The 14,998-nt window shown below is 38.3% G+C and overlaps 1 protein-coding gene across 1 annotated transcript; it reads right to left on the bottom strand.

Annotated features, from left to right (window-relative positions):
* Positions 1-16: 16 nt before the first annotated feature.
* Positions 17-8,200, bottom strand: LOC139665919 (E3 ubiquitin-protein ligase TRIM39-like). The gene is made up of 9 exons (XM_071544965.1): positions 8,182-8,200; positions 6,322-6,773; positions 4,587-4,722; positions 4,348-4,443; positions 3,135-3,374; positions 2,237-2,396; positions 1,806-1,832; positions 1,446-1,621; positions 17-1,123 (listed from the first exon to the last, which is right to left on the bottom strand). The coding sequence occupies exons 2-9, from the start codon at positions 6,759-6,761 to the stop codon at positions 752-754; spliced, it is 1,647 nt and encodes a 548-aa protein (XP_071401066.1). The 5' UTR covers positions 6,762-6,773; positions 8,182-8,200; the 3' UTR covers positions 17-751.
* Positions 8,201-14,998: the final 6,798 nt, after the last annotated feature.

Raw genomic sequence — 14,998 nt, 5'->3', positions numbered from 1 at the left:
GTTAGTAAAGTACAGTTTTTATTACGTCCCTCTAAGTAGTCCAGCTCTTCACCACAGAGTATGGCCAACATGCAGAAGTTGCTCAACAAAATTGTCACTTGTGTTTGAACTTCATCAAGAATGTTTGGTGTTAGTCCAATAGTGATACAGTGTACAGCTTCTACCAATTTGCTCTCCTGCTTCCTTAACAACTGTCGGCTTAAGGATGGTGCCCCTAAATGCCTTTGACTCAACAATGTTTCTTCCAAGAGCTGATCCAATCTGATGGTTATTGATTGTATGTTTAGAAAAATAGTGAAATTACACCACACAGCAATAAATAACAACTAGGATTTTGCATTAGTTATTCACACACAGAATAACGTCATCCCAAAAAAGTACAATCACCTGTTCATTTGATCTCAAATTGATATTGATTTTATCATTATTTGATGGCATTTGATAGATAATTCATAATCCTTATATTAACACTTACTCAATGGGAAAGGAAGACTTAAAAGAAAGTGGGCAGAAAAACTTAAAAGCAAAGAAAAATGAAAATTGTCTTAGACATCTATAACCTCAGTACCAACCAAACAGACGATTCATTCTATTCTTCATACTATCATAACGTTTGACAATCAGTAATTTGAAAAACACTAGTCACATTGTTCAAAACTGCTTTTCTGAGATAAAAAACAATTTTTCAGTGAAAAATGGCCACCTACACCAGAAGGAACGCTTTCTTGAGGCTAAGCTCGTCCCAGTTGTCCTAAATGTCCTGGATGACAGGAGTGATTACCATGGGGGCTGAGTTTTTGCCTTCACGTATGCCACAGGGATTAACGTAAGGGTGCAACTTCTTCTTGGGAAACCTCATACCAGTAAAGGAGTAGATATGGGTCTTGTTCTCGACATCGTAAAAACGGACCTCTCCCTCCTCGTGATCTACAAACACCCCTACCTTCTGGCCCTTCTTGGAGCGATTAATCCTGACTGGGGGTTGCTTGCATGCTATGAACTCCTCACCCCTAAGCATCAGGGCGCAGAATCCTTTGCTCAGACTGACATCAGTGTTGCCTTTCCTGTCAACTGTTTCCAAGGCAACCCCAATGTCCCAGCCAGCCTTGTCCTCCACCTGCACCTTTGGGCAATACAGATAATTTCAAAATAAGTAATTTTAAAATGAACATGTACAACACAAACAGTAAAAGGGCAGCATTATTGTGTTGCAGAAAAGCTAAGCACAAAGGGTTTTCCAGAGAGATATGTGCAAGCAGTTTGAATATTTCACTCAATATACGCATGCTGTAGATTCAATAAGCATTGGAAGGAGAAGATACAGAATATGTATGTGACACAGTCGTACAGTATGGGAAAAACATTTTTTCTAACTGTGGAGCTACTTAAGGGGAATTTTAGGGGGGAAACCAGAGTTCAAGGGGTTAAACAGAAAAGTCACTGACTTCAAAGTAGAAGGCACCAGAGGAGTAGCCGTCTTTTCCCAGGACACCGAGGAGAGCGTTGAACCTCTCTGGGTTGTCTGGGAGATTCTGGGGGATGCATCCATGTCTCACTTGCTTCCCATCTTCAGACAAGATGAGGACCTGGTGTGCTGTGTCAGGGTCCAAAGTCACATCCACTGAGAGAGAGAGAGAGAGAGAGAGAGAGAGAGAGACAGAGAGACAGAGAGAGAGCAACAGCTGGGTTCTGTCAAATAATTTGTGAAAAAAGACCATGGAACAGATGAATAGAAGATGATGTATTCAGATGACTGATGTATTCATCAATGATAAGACTATACAGTGGAACAATGAAACAAGTACCTGCATATTGCTGAATTCTCTTAATCTCTGTAAGGGAATGAATGAAAGAATGAATGAATGAATGGATGAATGAAAATTCATTAATTAATGACTGAATAAACAAGCAAACAAAAAAGTAAGAACAACACCCCCTTGAATGAAGGCAAAATACAACTTGGTCTGTTTTGCATGACAGGTTGCAAATATTGGAGAAAACTTTTTTAGGGATGAAAATGTGAGTTGCCAGCCCACTTTTAGGTTAGGAAAAGAAAGAAAAAAACCTCCCACAAAAATATGTTTATTTTTACAGTGTTTTTGGAATTAAGTTACCCAGTCCTGGACTCCTGTAAACCTATTAGTGATAAACGTGATGATTTCAGCTGTCAAAAAAGACAGATAAATTTAGATTCTTCTTGCAGGACACTGTTAATAACATTACATCGCATCCTCACCATTTTTAACCATTCTTTTCTGTTCATAGCTGATTGCAATGTGAAGTGTCATGAGCAGCTGACTGACAGCAGATTGCAGTATACCCACTCCTGGATCACTGTAGGCACTGATCTCAGACCAGTCTTTAGTGGTCGGAGGATCACATAGGGAATTCAGACTCTGAAGTGAGGGATTGAGGGGGGCAAAGGCAAAGACAGACAGACTATCATGGCAATGTTGCATGGAACAAGCAATTATGCAGAATTATGTTTTCTTGAATGATTCGGAAAAATTAACAACACTGGTTTGTATAGTCTAGGAAACATCACGGAGGAACATTTTGAAAGTGAACTTCAAAACAGCAATCAACTGGTAGGTTGGCCTTTCTTTCATTGGCTCAATGGGCGGCGCCAAAGAACCATTTTCTTTCAGCACGTTAGCTGAGTGGCAAACTTTAACGGCAAAGAAGGAACCCTGATCAAAATATAAATATAAAATGTACAGTAAATGGCAATGACTTCTTGTTTTTATTCATGCATGACCATGGCATTTGTGACTTTGTAATGTCAATAGGCTAGCTAGCTTTCCTAGATAGCTATAGGCTATGACTAGTTCGAACTTAAGGTCAGCTAGGCTAACTAGCTAACCTAGATAACTTAGTATGGCTAGATTCCCATTTTTGTATCAGTTAGTTGCAGAGTGCTAGGCTTTGTAATATTAACATCCTCCTCTCTTACATCTTGTTTTTTTCACTGGACTTCAGTCGTACAGCATTACGCCCACTGAAGTTTAACTTAACTGATTATTTCTGCCTCCAGAGCAACTCTGCCTCCAAAGCAATGTTTGTAGAACTAAAACTACAATCTGCAATTATCATGCTCAGTTTAGAAAGAGATGAAGAAGAGCACCACAGATTACCTGTAGAAGATGGAGATCCTCAATGTCCTCAATGTGAGAGAGCTGCTCTAGTTCACTTCTTTGCTTTTCCAGCTCACCAATTTCCTGTTGCAGCTTTTCTTTGACCGACTTACAGTGATCCTCTGTTTTTCTCTGTAGAATAGGGATCGTATCCAGAAGTCTTGTCTGACTTAACTCAAACACTTGCTGTAGACGTGTGAATATCCTCAGGGTGTCTTCAGTGTCTGTGCTGGCATTTTTCTGTTTTTAAAAAAAAATTTGGATAAAGGTTGACAGTCAATCAAATAATCTGAAGGAATTTGGATTAAGTTTAACAGCTGAATAATATCTGTCCAAGTGTTATGTCTTGCAATCTGTATAAAAATTCAATAAGTAAGATGTTAAAGATCCAAACTTTTATTCTATTTTATTCCAAATTAGTATGGTATACAGTATAATACATGAGATGCACTGCACTAAAGCTCAATTTTGAGCTTTAAATCATTGAAATAACCACAGAATTTGAATGGATAGAACGGTCTTTCCCATTCTAATCAACTGTTCTGGTCCTGGTGGTCGGAGCGGTAGCCATTTTTAGGTGTAGCATTCCATAATTTAAAACCTCCTTTGTACCATTGGCCTAGCTTCCGTATAAACCGATTTACAGAAAGTTGCAGCAAGGACCAAGCAGTGGAAAACTGCATCGCTTTACTGTCAGCGGGAGCTACTCAAGGATTTTTGGACCGTTTGGGTTTAATCGCTCTATATTACTGTTGGTAAGTCATCACATTTTACTCATTTAACCTTCGTCTTGTAACATTACAAAGCTAACCCACTCCGCTATGAGGCAGCCGGTGACACACTTTACGGCCTTAATGACCAAACTTCCGTTGTCACCATAAAAACTAGACGCCATTTTTTGGTGTACCAGCCAAAATACCATAGAAAACAGTGGAAAGACCACCGTTCTATCCATTCAAATTCTGTGGAAATAACCTAGATTAATTATTTTGATATTGATATATCTATTACACTAAACAGTGAAAAATCAGGAGCTCTCAAACGTTTTCAGTCTTATCTTATTTTCTGTCACCATGGCCCTTTAAAACATATTGCTACCCTACCAAATGTCTGCCTCTGACCCATGTAGGGTCTCAAGCCATAGTTTAAGAACCCCTGCATAAAATTGTTCACTTTATAAGTAATTACAGTAAATATCTTTAGCTTGACTTACTTCGCTGATTTCCACTGATCGCACAACCTTTTTCTCCATCTCTTCCCGCTCCTTGATCTTCTGCTGCACCTTTGTCAATGCCTGCTCAACCTTGATCTGAGCATGTAATTGGTAAATGGTAAATACATCATACTGCATAGTCCCAATTAAAGAATGTCAGTGCATTATCAATAGTGTAATCAGGTGTCTTAGAATAAAGTACTCATACTAAAAGGAAAGGTCCCTGATCTGTCTGTCACCTTCTTCTTTCTCAGACGGCCCTCCAAAGGGACACAGTTGTGATCTTGGTGGTCTGATTGGATGCACAGGACACACACACAGGTCAGATCACACTGGCAGACCAGATCCAAAGGTTTTCTGTGCTGCTTGCACACCCTGTTGGTCAGATTAATTTGTTAAGTAGTTTATTTGACAGGGGTATAGGGTATTCATCAAGTCCACCAGTTAGCAAACTGCTATTCATCTGTAGTCCGTGGGCATGGGGATGAGATGTGATGTTCTGTGGAAGCCTTCCATCCCAAGCAGCTCCATTCCCCATCATAGTATCAACATTTTCCATAATACATCTTTATTTATATTTTTTTCCTAAATGGATCCTCAATACATTCCCCACAATTGCACTTCCTCATGATCCATATAAAAGCCATTATACAAGCTGTTAAATGCACATGGTAAATAACCTAGAGATATGTTGGTGTATCAGATTAGTACAAAACATAGTGAATGTTTTTCCCACGGCAAGGCCTAGGGCGTCACGAGACATATTCAGGTCAGGCAGTCAGTCAGTCATCAACACTTCATCAGATGGCCTCTAACTATGTAACTAACTAACTAACTAACTAACTAACTAACAGGACTGCAAGATGCACTGTTTCCCATAAAGAGGCACAAAATCAAAGGTTGGTCAATGTACAGAAACCGATCTAAGTCAATCTCTGATGCGCCTGATGTGCGTATCATGTCATGTCTGTCATTTGGAGGTGCACAGACAGCAGACCAGGAGCATTGCACTCAATCCAACAGAGTCTCCTGCTGTGAAAACAAAAGTGAAACTTTTTGCTCCACAATTTGCTCCAAACTCCTATGTGTTAGTAACGGGATTTGTAAACAGTAACCTGATAACTCGGTACAAACTTTAATGGCAGGTAATGTTATTACCTTGTGGTATTTAAGTAATGTTAGTGGAATTAGGTCATTTAACTGATTAAAACATTGTGTCAATGCTTCAATGCATTGAACTGAATTGAATTGAACTGAAAGCGGCGTGGGCCTGTACAGTATCTGTGCTTGTTTAAAACTATTTTGCCAGACACACACTGGAAACATCAGACGCGTGTTTTCATTCTTGTCATAGTTTTAACTTTAACTTTCCCTTTAACTTGAAACTTGAAATTTTCACAACAGTATGTCCTTGTATCTCCCTGATGCCTGAAATAAAGATGAATTTTTCTATTTCGATTTTAGGACATTTTGCCTAAATTCAGACTGTGGTGATTTAAAAAAAAAATGTTTCTCTGTTTTTTCTAGACATTCTTTTTGGGCTCTAGTTAAGGGTTATGGCCTCTAATTCATGGTTACATTTTCAGCATTTTTTGTTTCAATATTAGCTCATTAAGCCATGTTAAGCCCCCTTTTTTTCAAGTCAATCAAATTGATTTTGATTGATTTTGTTTTCACCATTGCTAATTCTTATGGTGTTGTATACCTGGGAAAAAATGTCTTCATCAAAGTTAAATAGTCTTTTGGCCCGTTAAGCCTTTTTAACACTCTTTTTAGAATGTCCCTCCTCCCCCTTGTTTGATGGTCCCAGGAGCATCAAACAAGGTGCGATAAAAGTCACTTCCAGAGCATTTGGGCCTTAATTCTTCCTGAGACAATTTGCTGTGTTTATATACAATAGGGACAAATAGGGGGAAATCCTAACCTTAACCATAAGTGAAAAAATATAGAAACTTCACCAAAACTTGGCCTCACCTCTCCTTCAGTTTGTTGACAGGATCCCACAGCTCATGTCTCTTCAGCTCAGCATCATTCTGGTGAGGTTTCAGGTGTTCAGCACAGAGAGATTCTTCACATTGTAGACAGGACTTGAGCGCCTTAGCCTTCTTCTCTCCGGTACAGACATCACACAAAACGTCTTGAGTTTGGGTTGAAATCTCTTCCTCATGTATGCTTTCTCCATTTATCTTGAGCGCATTCATCAGATCTATAATTGTGATATTGACACGGAGCTGTGGCCTTTTCTTGAAGCTTTCTTGACAAATTGGACACTGAATAGCATCACTCATGTCCCAGTGAGTGTCAATACAGACTTTGCAGAAACTGTGTCCACAAGGAGTAGAGACTGGGTCAATGAAGGTATTCAAACAGATAGAACATAGGCACATGGACTGGAGATCACTGGGGGAGGCCATCGTGTAAAACAGCTGTTCAAAAGGAGAAGATAAAGGTCTTGAGTGAGACAAAAAGTCTTAAATTACATGAATCTATCCTGGGATTCAGTGTAGGCTATAATGTAGCCAGAAGTATCTGTAAAGGTACCTGATTCTCTTAACGGCCTATGAGACATCTCAAAGTTTTGGTAATAGCTAAAACTATTAATGATCTCCCTATGAACTGGAGAAAGTAGTAGTACAGTAGTAGTAGTAGGAGTATAAATCTGATATGTGGATAACTTGAAGAGCTTGTAAATCCAGATTCCAGTTTGCTTATTCCTATGTACTTTTCATATGTCAGCATTTTAAGTTTCAGTTTTTACTTTGGGAGAGAAACACAAGATGGTAAGGTGGGTAGTTCCCACTGTTCTTTCTCAGAAATTACATGTCTTTATATTTTACATGTATGAATCATCAAACTGACAGTGACACAGGCAACAAAAGAAATACCCACTCCCCACGGGGGAGAACTGTGAAGATTCCTGGTGGGCCGCTGTTGTTGTTGGGCCAGTAACGGGTTGGGAAACACAATCATTTTGTAAATAGATCAACATGTAGGCTGACTTGCTCTCTGTGCCTCACACTCACACACACACACACTGCTACTGACACGCCCCCATTTTTCCTGACAACCTGCCACGCTTTAGATTGTGATTGGTCTAATCTGATGTGACAAGTTCATGTCTGACCTGTCAAGTGTGATTCAGCAAATATTTCTAGGGCTAGACATATTCATTTGCACTAAAAGATGATAAAAGATAGAAGATAAAAATATTGTTTTCCATAGAAAAGGATACTATGAAATAACTGGGTTGCACAGAATCATGCCAGTGCTGAAGGAGACAAATGCTATTTGATCCATTACCTGTTGGCTTTATTTTTAATTAGATCATCAAAAGAGCTAGGACTGCCAAATTTTCATTGTGGACCCCCCCCCCCCTCGGACCCATCACCCAAAGTGGGCTCGTCTGATGCATGAAACTCCCGGGCTGAAAATGAGTCCCACTCCTGCCCTGGGCACAATATAAAGCTGTCTAAAACATTTTTTTCACTGCTTTGTTGTTATTTAAGTTATGAATTATTCAAATTATTTTTATATTTTGTTTATACAAAGTTACCAGTGGCAATCTAATCATAATACTAATCACAATACATAATACTAAAACTAAAACTAAAACTAATACTAATAGCAATACAAATAATAATGCTACTTATACACTACTATACTATATATATATATATATATATAAAATACTAATTAATAATAATACTAAAAGTAATTAATACTAATATTAATATCAATACTAACACTAAAATTGATCAAAGTTCAGAATTGTTAACTGTATATTATAATACAATTAGCAATGCCTAAAGTACTTTACTAATTTTGATTACTCACTTTGTTTTGTCTCTGTTGTTCTGTCTGTGTCCTCAGAGTCTCTTTTCACCTGGTATTTATAGTCCACAGAGGAAGAGGAATGTACCTGGGTGACTGTTCCCTACTGTCATAGTTACATCTTACATGTACTTACAGTACTTACCCTCATTTAAAATCTTGAAACCACTTTCACTTTCACTTCAGCCAAGAGGGCAAAAGCACATACAAGAAACAAAACAATAGGTTGAGAGATAGAGACTGACTGACTGACTGGTTGGTTAGTTGTTTCATTCATTCTTTTCTTCATAGGTACAATGAACCCTTTTTCTTGAATGTGAGTTGTATTCAGTGAATAGATAATGTTCTCAAATTGCTAACCTATTGAATATTGTTTTTTTTGCAGATGAATTTCAAGGATATATGATTGTTCATTCCTGAAAAACTAAACTACATGTAAATGATAACCAAGTTTCTGATCATTTTATATGTGTTTCAGCCTGATATGGTGGGGAATGAATACAAAACAAGTCAAGATTATTATTATTCTTTTGTAAATCAAGTTGCCATGTGCCATTTGAGAAATAAAAGATTGTTGTGGTTCCAGAAATCACTGAAGCAGAAGTTGTTCTATACGTACTATACCCAGTATATTTTGTGTACACACAGTGAATCTGGACTTGAACACTCCCTCATTCTGTTTTTTCTTTCTTTCTTTCTTTCGTTCCTCTCTTTTCTTCTCTCTCGTTTGTGAGGTTCATCATTTATTAACAGAAACAGAATCAGTCTTCACCAATCAGTAGTTTGACTTTAGTCATTTATTATTTTTGTATGGATATATGCAGTTGACAAATCAATAATTCATAATAATAGATCTCCAGGAAACAAACATACAAATGCACTTAAGATATTTATTACTAAATCACTCAGCTTTGTCTGTTAAGGTGTGTGCTATGTAAAGTAATAGAGAAAGAAAACAAGAAAAGCAAACACAAATAAACCTTATATTACTAAGCATGTATAATTATAATGTCCATATGACATGCTAGAGAAGATCTTTTTTTTTTTTTTTTTTTACCTCAGTTCCAAAAGGTTCAGTTAGGAGCAAACAGAAATTAGCATTACTGACTCTGAAATACAAACTTCATCCGATATTACTAAAACACTGGCATGGAAACTGTTAGAATTCATCGTGAAACTGCTCAAAGAGTTTTAGCAGCCCTTTCATTCCTCCCAACTTGTTTTCAATGTTCCCAAGTCCTGCAGCTATGTCCACATCCGCCCCATCCATGAAGGTCTTGGCTGCATCAACGAAGATCTTGAGTGTCTCAAAAACTGCCTTCAGTGGTTTCATCTCAGGTGGAGCTCTCTCCATTATTGCCACCATAGCGTTCACATAGCGCTCATTTTCATCCATAACCTCTGAAAAGATGCTGTGTTGTGACTCATAGTCTTCCTGGGGGAAAGAAAAAACAGATTCATTACATAGCATATACATATTGCTACATGTTGCTATGTTACCCTATGTTATGTTTGTTATGTAACAGACATTGCAATACTTATGGTCAGTTACGAATGATTACAGATATCAAACCAGCTTACTCCAAAGCTGTAGATCCTCTGAAGTGAAATGCAGTTTCTTCTCAAATCTTTACAAGCAATATTTTAATTAGATGTTGTTCACATGAGCATTTGTGATACGGCAAAAAATTGGAAATATTTAATGTATTACAATAAGACCTATGTATTAACAAATAACATGGATTGATGGAGTGCAGCGTGTGAAGATATCGCAACCCAGTCCATCAAAAAAGTTTAAACTTGTTGAACTTTTGACAGAGTGCAGGTAAACATCATCCACTAACGGACTTCATCAGCCAATGAAATTTCTACAGACTGCTTCAAAAGGTTTCGAGGCATACCCACAGCAACACATACTTGACCATGAATGTGACTGATACCAAATGTCCAATGTGTACGCTGACTTCTGTCAGCACACAAATCTCTAGCCTACTCATCCACCATTTGAGCAAAATGGAGACTGATTAACTCACCCTTATAGATTCTGCATTTTGCTCTATTTTCCGAAGTGCCTCTTTGAGCTTTTCCTGCAAATTCAGAGTGAAAATCAGCATGTTGTTTTGGCATGTAAACAGAACATCAGTTCTAACAATTACAATTGCAGGTAAGTGACTAAATAAACAAATGCCAACATTAAGTCCTCTTGACAGGGTGAGGGGCTGCTACAAGCTGCCATGAAGACATAAACCTTGCATCTCTCCTTTACCCTGTTGTTGATTTTGGCAAATACCTGTATAATTTCTTATAGTCATGTTGTACAGGAAGGGTAAGCAACAATGTGCTTACCAGTGTGTCCGTCTCTACCAGTGAATTGGCAAGACCCACCAGACACAGCAGGCTGAATATCAAGTACAGGCCTCTGGTGGGTCTGAAACCACTGCTTCTGCCCAAGGCTGAACCTGCTGCTGCCATCGCTGTTCTGGCTGGAGGATTAGCTCAGCTGTAGGGGTAAGGAAAGGTCATGGTGAATAAAGTGGTGGTAACAGACAGAGCAGTATAGCTGATCACCACCCCACCCCCCATTGGCAATATAAAATCACTATCAATATGTCTACAGTGAAGTTTAGGTAATGCAATGTACAGATGGTTTGGCCTGGTACAGTCACATGAATGCTGAAGTGATGAATAGGGTTTTTTTAAAGGGGAAGTTGGAAATTCCCTCTGCCGTCAACTTTTGATAGTTTGAGCACTTTCTGTTGCTCTTCCTGCCATGTTGGTTTGTTGGTGTCATTGTGGTTGATGTAGCACATGCTCATTTCCAAACCCAACCATCCAGCATAGCAGTGAAATACTTGCAAAAACAGGAAATATTGTGAATGTTCGTGAGACAAAAATATATTTTCTTTTGCAAAACAAATAGCACGTCAGAATTATTGGGCTCATTCGGAGGGAGACACTACTTGGACTGACAATCCAAGAAGTCACATCACAGATTTTCAACTGTGATACTGAAATAGAGGAAGAGGTTTCATAGACAGAGGATGCTTCAGAGACAGAGGACAATATAGTTGAAAAGATGCCAGGTCTGCCCCCCTCAACAAGACAGTAAAACCAGCACCATGTGTGTACAGTGCAGGAAACACATCTGCAGAAAGCACACACACTTACATTGTGCTCATCATGTGGAGAGTAATGAAAAAGTGAGGGGATTATTTTGACAAAAAAGGTGAAATCATATCTACTAGGGATGGGACGATATATATCGAAATTCAATATATCGTAATACAAAACTGTGACAATATAGGTATCTTCAGGCAGAAGTGATATCAGCTCCATGTTATTCTGCTGTAGTAATCACAAATGAGATGCTTGACCATCACAGTTTCACAAGCTCTCCATCCAAATTATATTATTGTCATTTTGTAAAGACATTTTTAAATTGTTTACATTCTAGCGAGCCAATGCCATCACTAGAAAGATTTTTGCCTCAGAAATAAACATAATTCTTCACAGTCAGACTTTGTTGTCACTTTTATTGATCACATCATATCGTGGTTGTATTGAATCGTGAATCCAATATCATCTCCAGCGTCTTGAGTTGTATCGTGAGATAAGCAGATCATCCCATCCCTAATATCTACAGTAACTGTAACTGAGCTTACTTTTACAAAAAACAAAAAATATATAGGCCTACTAGGAAATTGAAAATCTTTGCATTACATGAATTAAACAGTTATCAAAATGCCACAGCTTGTGAGAAAGGAAATATGTTTATTAAACAGTTGTTAAATATAGTTTATACATCACATGTTCTCATATTTCTTCTTTCTGAATTTTCTGACAAGCCATAATCACGTTTTACTGTTTTGACCTGATTCTTTACTTGTTTTTGAATGTATTTAAACTGTGTGGGTCAATTTGACCCATAATATAATGGATGTACGTTTTTTTTCAACATAATACAAGGGTTAAAAGATGCAGTATTAAAGCATCAAAGATGCAGTATTAAAGCATCAAAGATGCAGTATTAAAGCATGCCTACAGTATTTACCATCTTCCAGCACCTCACCTGTATCCTTGTGATGCAAATGGAGAGAAAGAGCGGTAGGCAATGATTAAAAAAAGTGGGAGGCAATGCACCACAAAACACTTTATATACTCATGGTTGCACCTTCCCCCATGGTATGACTGACTGGTGTTTGTGTGTGTTTGTGTGTGTCAGTGTGTGCTTGTGTGTGTGCAGGATGTACAAACCACTGTTTTTGAGGTATATGACAAGTTTCATTTAGCCTCCACTGCTTTGCGTCCCTCCTCTTCCTGCCTCTTCCCTTTCACGTTCTTTGAAATCACCTGACCAAAGTGCTTTGGCAGTTTCACTTTACAGGAATATACCAGCATCAGGTAGTGTCATTACAAAAGACTGTGGCATTGCTGTATTTGCTATATATGACCTTTTTTCCACCACATACATACACATTTGGCCACATGTGAACACAAACATGCTAAATGAAAAAAAACTACTAAAATAGTACTAGTCACTATTCTGTCAGCTACTAGTCGCTATTTGCTAGTTGCTATAAAATAGATACTGGTTCTAATTTAATGTAAGGTATTGGTTTTTACTAGTCAGTTTTCTGTTTTTACCTGTAACAATTTAATAAGTAGAACTACTTTTTTACCATCAGATACTCCTGCCAATGCCCTTAACAAAGGCACTGTTCTCAGAACTGGAGTTGGTCCCTGGGTGCTGCACTGTGGCTGCCCACTGCTTTTAAATAGTTAGGAAGGGTCAAATACAGAGGACAAATTTCCCCACCAGGATCAATAAAGTGTAATTTAACATAACTTAATACTCATGGCACTTTTATCTCATCCAAACTTTAAATTTATAGTTATCAAACCTCTAATCATGCTCGTTTTGTCATCCTCTCCTGCTTGCTTTGCCTGTGTTTACATTTGTTTCAGCCTTGGTAGTTTTTTAGTCGTTTTTTTTTCAAATTAGGAACCACTGCACAAAACTTCCAGAGTAAACGCCTTTGTGCTCCAAGTCCCATGATCAAGTCTAGTCAAATCTTATCTAGTCAAATCTTATCTAGTCAAATTTGGGCATACGTGAGAGCGACACACAAAGGGTTTCCTCTCTTTGACGGTGATTATCTGCCACTTGAACCACAAACCCTAACCCTTCAAATTAAGTTAATCTTGACTTCCTGTTTATTTTGTTGCCTGGCAACATCCTGTTGATGATGAAATGTAGCGTAATGTATGGCCTAATGTTTTGGGTTTTTTTCTTCATCAATATAATTTTGGTGTTACAGTAAAATATCAACTAGCTATCTAATCTCTGTTTCTCTTTTTCCCCCGCTTCAAACAGTGTAGGCTAAAGTATAGAATCATTATGACTCCTGACGTTTCTCACACCTGTAGTTTTCTTCTTTTTGAAGAAGTCCCACAGATCTACCTGCCCACCAGCTGAACAGCTGAAAATAATATCCTCAACATAGCCGCGTTGCAGGTTTTGCTGTGCCATCAACCAATAAAAAACATGCATCCCTATCAATGCAAGTGCGTGTGACCCCCCGCCCTTGGATTTACTGAAAACAGATGTGCTATATTCTCTAAAATCATTAAATATCACTAATAAGTGGCTTACACATTTCTTGATTAAATGATATCTCTGTGCCATAAAGAGGGATGAAAGGGGGATGGGTGTTACAAGGGGGATGGCATCCCCTCCCATCCCTCCTCAAATCGACTACTGATTGTATCCCAATAATGCCACTGACATTATTAGACACTTCATTCATAATAATAGCTTTTGAGCAGAAGTAGCAATGTATCACTGGTGTTCATTGGATGTAGCAGTAACCTCAAGGTTAGAGAAGCAAGCAAATGAAATCAAAATGCCGCAGGTTCAAATCTGAACCTGAAGGTGTTGTGGGGATTAATTGAAATATTTAGAAAATTAAACAAATAAAATAAAATATTGTGAAATCAGGTTTTGCTAAGATTATTCTCCCTCCATAAATACTGCATATGTGCTTATGTCTGATAAAGTCCTGTAAACCCCAGCTGCTCCAGGAAGTTGCTCTGTGGTCGACAATAGATGAATGTGGTCATACATCTCCCAGGGTGTGAATGTGTGTGACTGTGAGTTGCATGCATGAGTACAAAGACTTTGAATCCAGATATTTTGCAGAGAATAATGCAAAGTTTCAGCTCAAGTTGAAAAATTTCAACTCTCGCGAATACGCAACTGAGGCGAATTTTGCATCATTCGCGTCATTTGCGTTGCGTCATACGCGTCGCCCAGCGCGAAATCACGTCTGTTCGTGTCTTTCCATTGACTTTGTATGTAATCGCGCTGCGCAAAAGATTTGCTTCGCATTTGGTGTGAACACAGAGTAACTTGGTTCCTTGTATCAAATTAGAGAAAACTGTTTTCACTTCACCACTCCAGACTTACTGTACTCTAACACGTTTTCTAGCCTATACCATGCTGCACATGAGACCTGACCTGACTCTAGACTCACCTCAATGCCTTTAGCTGAAACTATAACTTCTGCATGTATTACACTGTGCAGAATACATACAGAACAGAGACTTAAGTGGACATCAAACATTAATATGGCTGCTGACTTATTGAATTTGACGATTAAATTGGTTTAAAACAGTATTTCTACCTATTTTAAATGTTTCAGCTAATTAATGGTGTAAATGTCGGTCTTTTCAAGTCACTTTGGGGTCGTTTGGCTTCTGGAGACTTGCATTATGCTGGACAAGCTGCATGGAGCCATTTTATGGTTATGTTCTGTTATTT

The sequence above is a fragment of the Centroberyx affinis genome, unplaced genomic scaffold (assembly GCF_046629955.1).
Source record: "Centroberyx affinis isolate AG114_WGS23_722 - 3 ecotype Tasmania unplaced genomic scaffold, CSIRO-AGI_Caff_v1 ptg004741l_1, whole genome shotgun sequence".
Taxonomy (NCBI): Eukaryota; Metazoa; Chordata; class Actinopteri; order Beryciformes; family Berycidae; genus Centroberyx; species Centroberyx affinis.
This window is presented reverse-complemented; position numbering and strand designations above follow the sequence as displayed.

Excerpts from the sequence above, each read along its gene's own strand:
- LOC139665919 (XM_071544965.1), bottom strand. The coding sequence starts at position 6,761 with ATGGCCTCCCCCAGTGATCTCCAGTCCATGTGCCTATGTTCTATCTGT. Across the intron at positions 4,444-4,586 it reads GCCGTCTGAGAAAGAAGAAG|ATCAAGGTTGAGCAGGCATT; the intron begins GTGACAGACAGA and ends TTACATGCTCAG. Across the intron at positions 1,622-1,805 it reads GAGAATTCAGCAATATGCAG|TGGATGTGACTTTGGACCCT; the intron begins GTACTTGTTTCA and ends TCTCTCTCTCAG.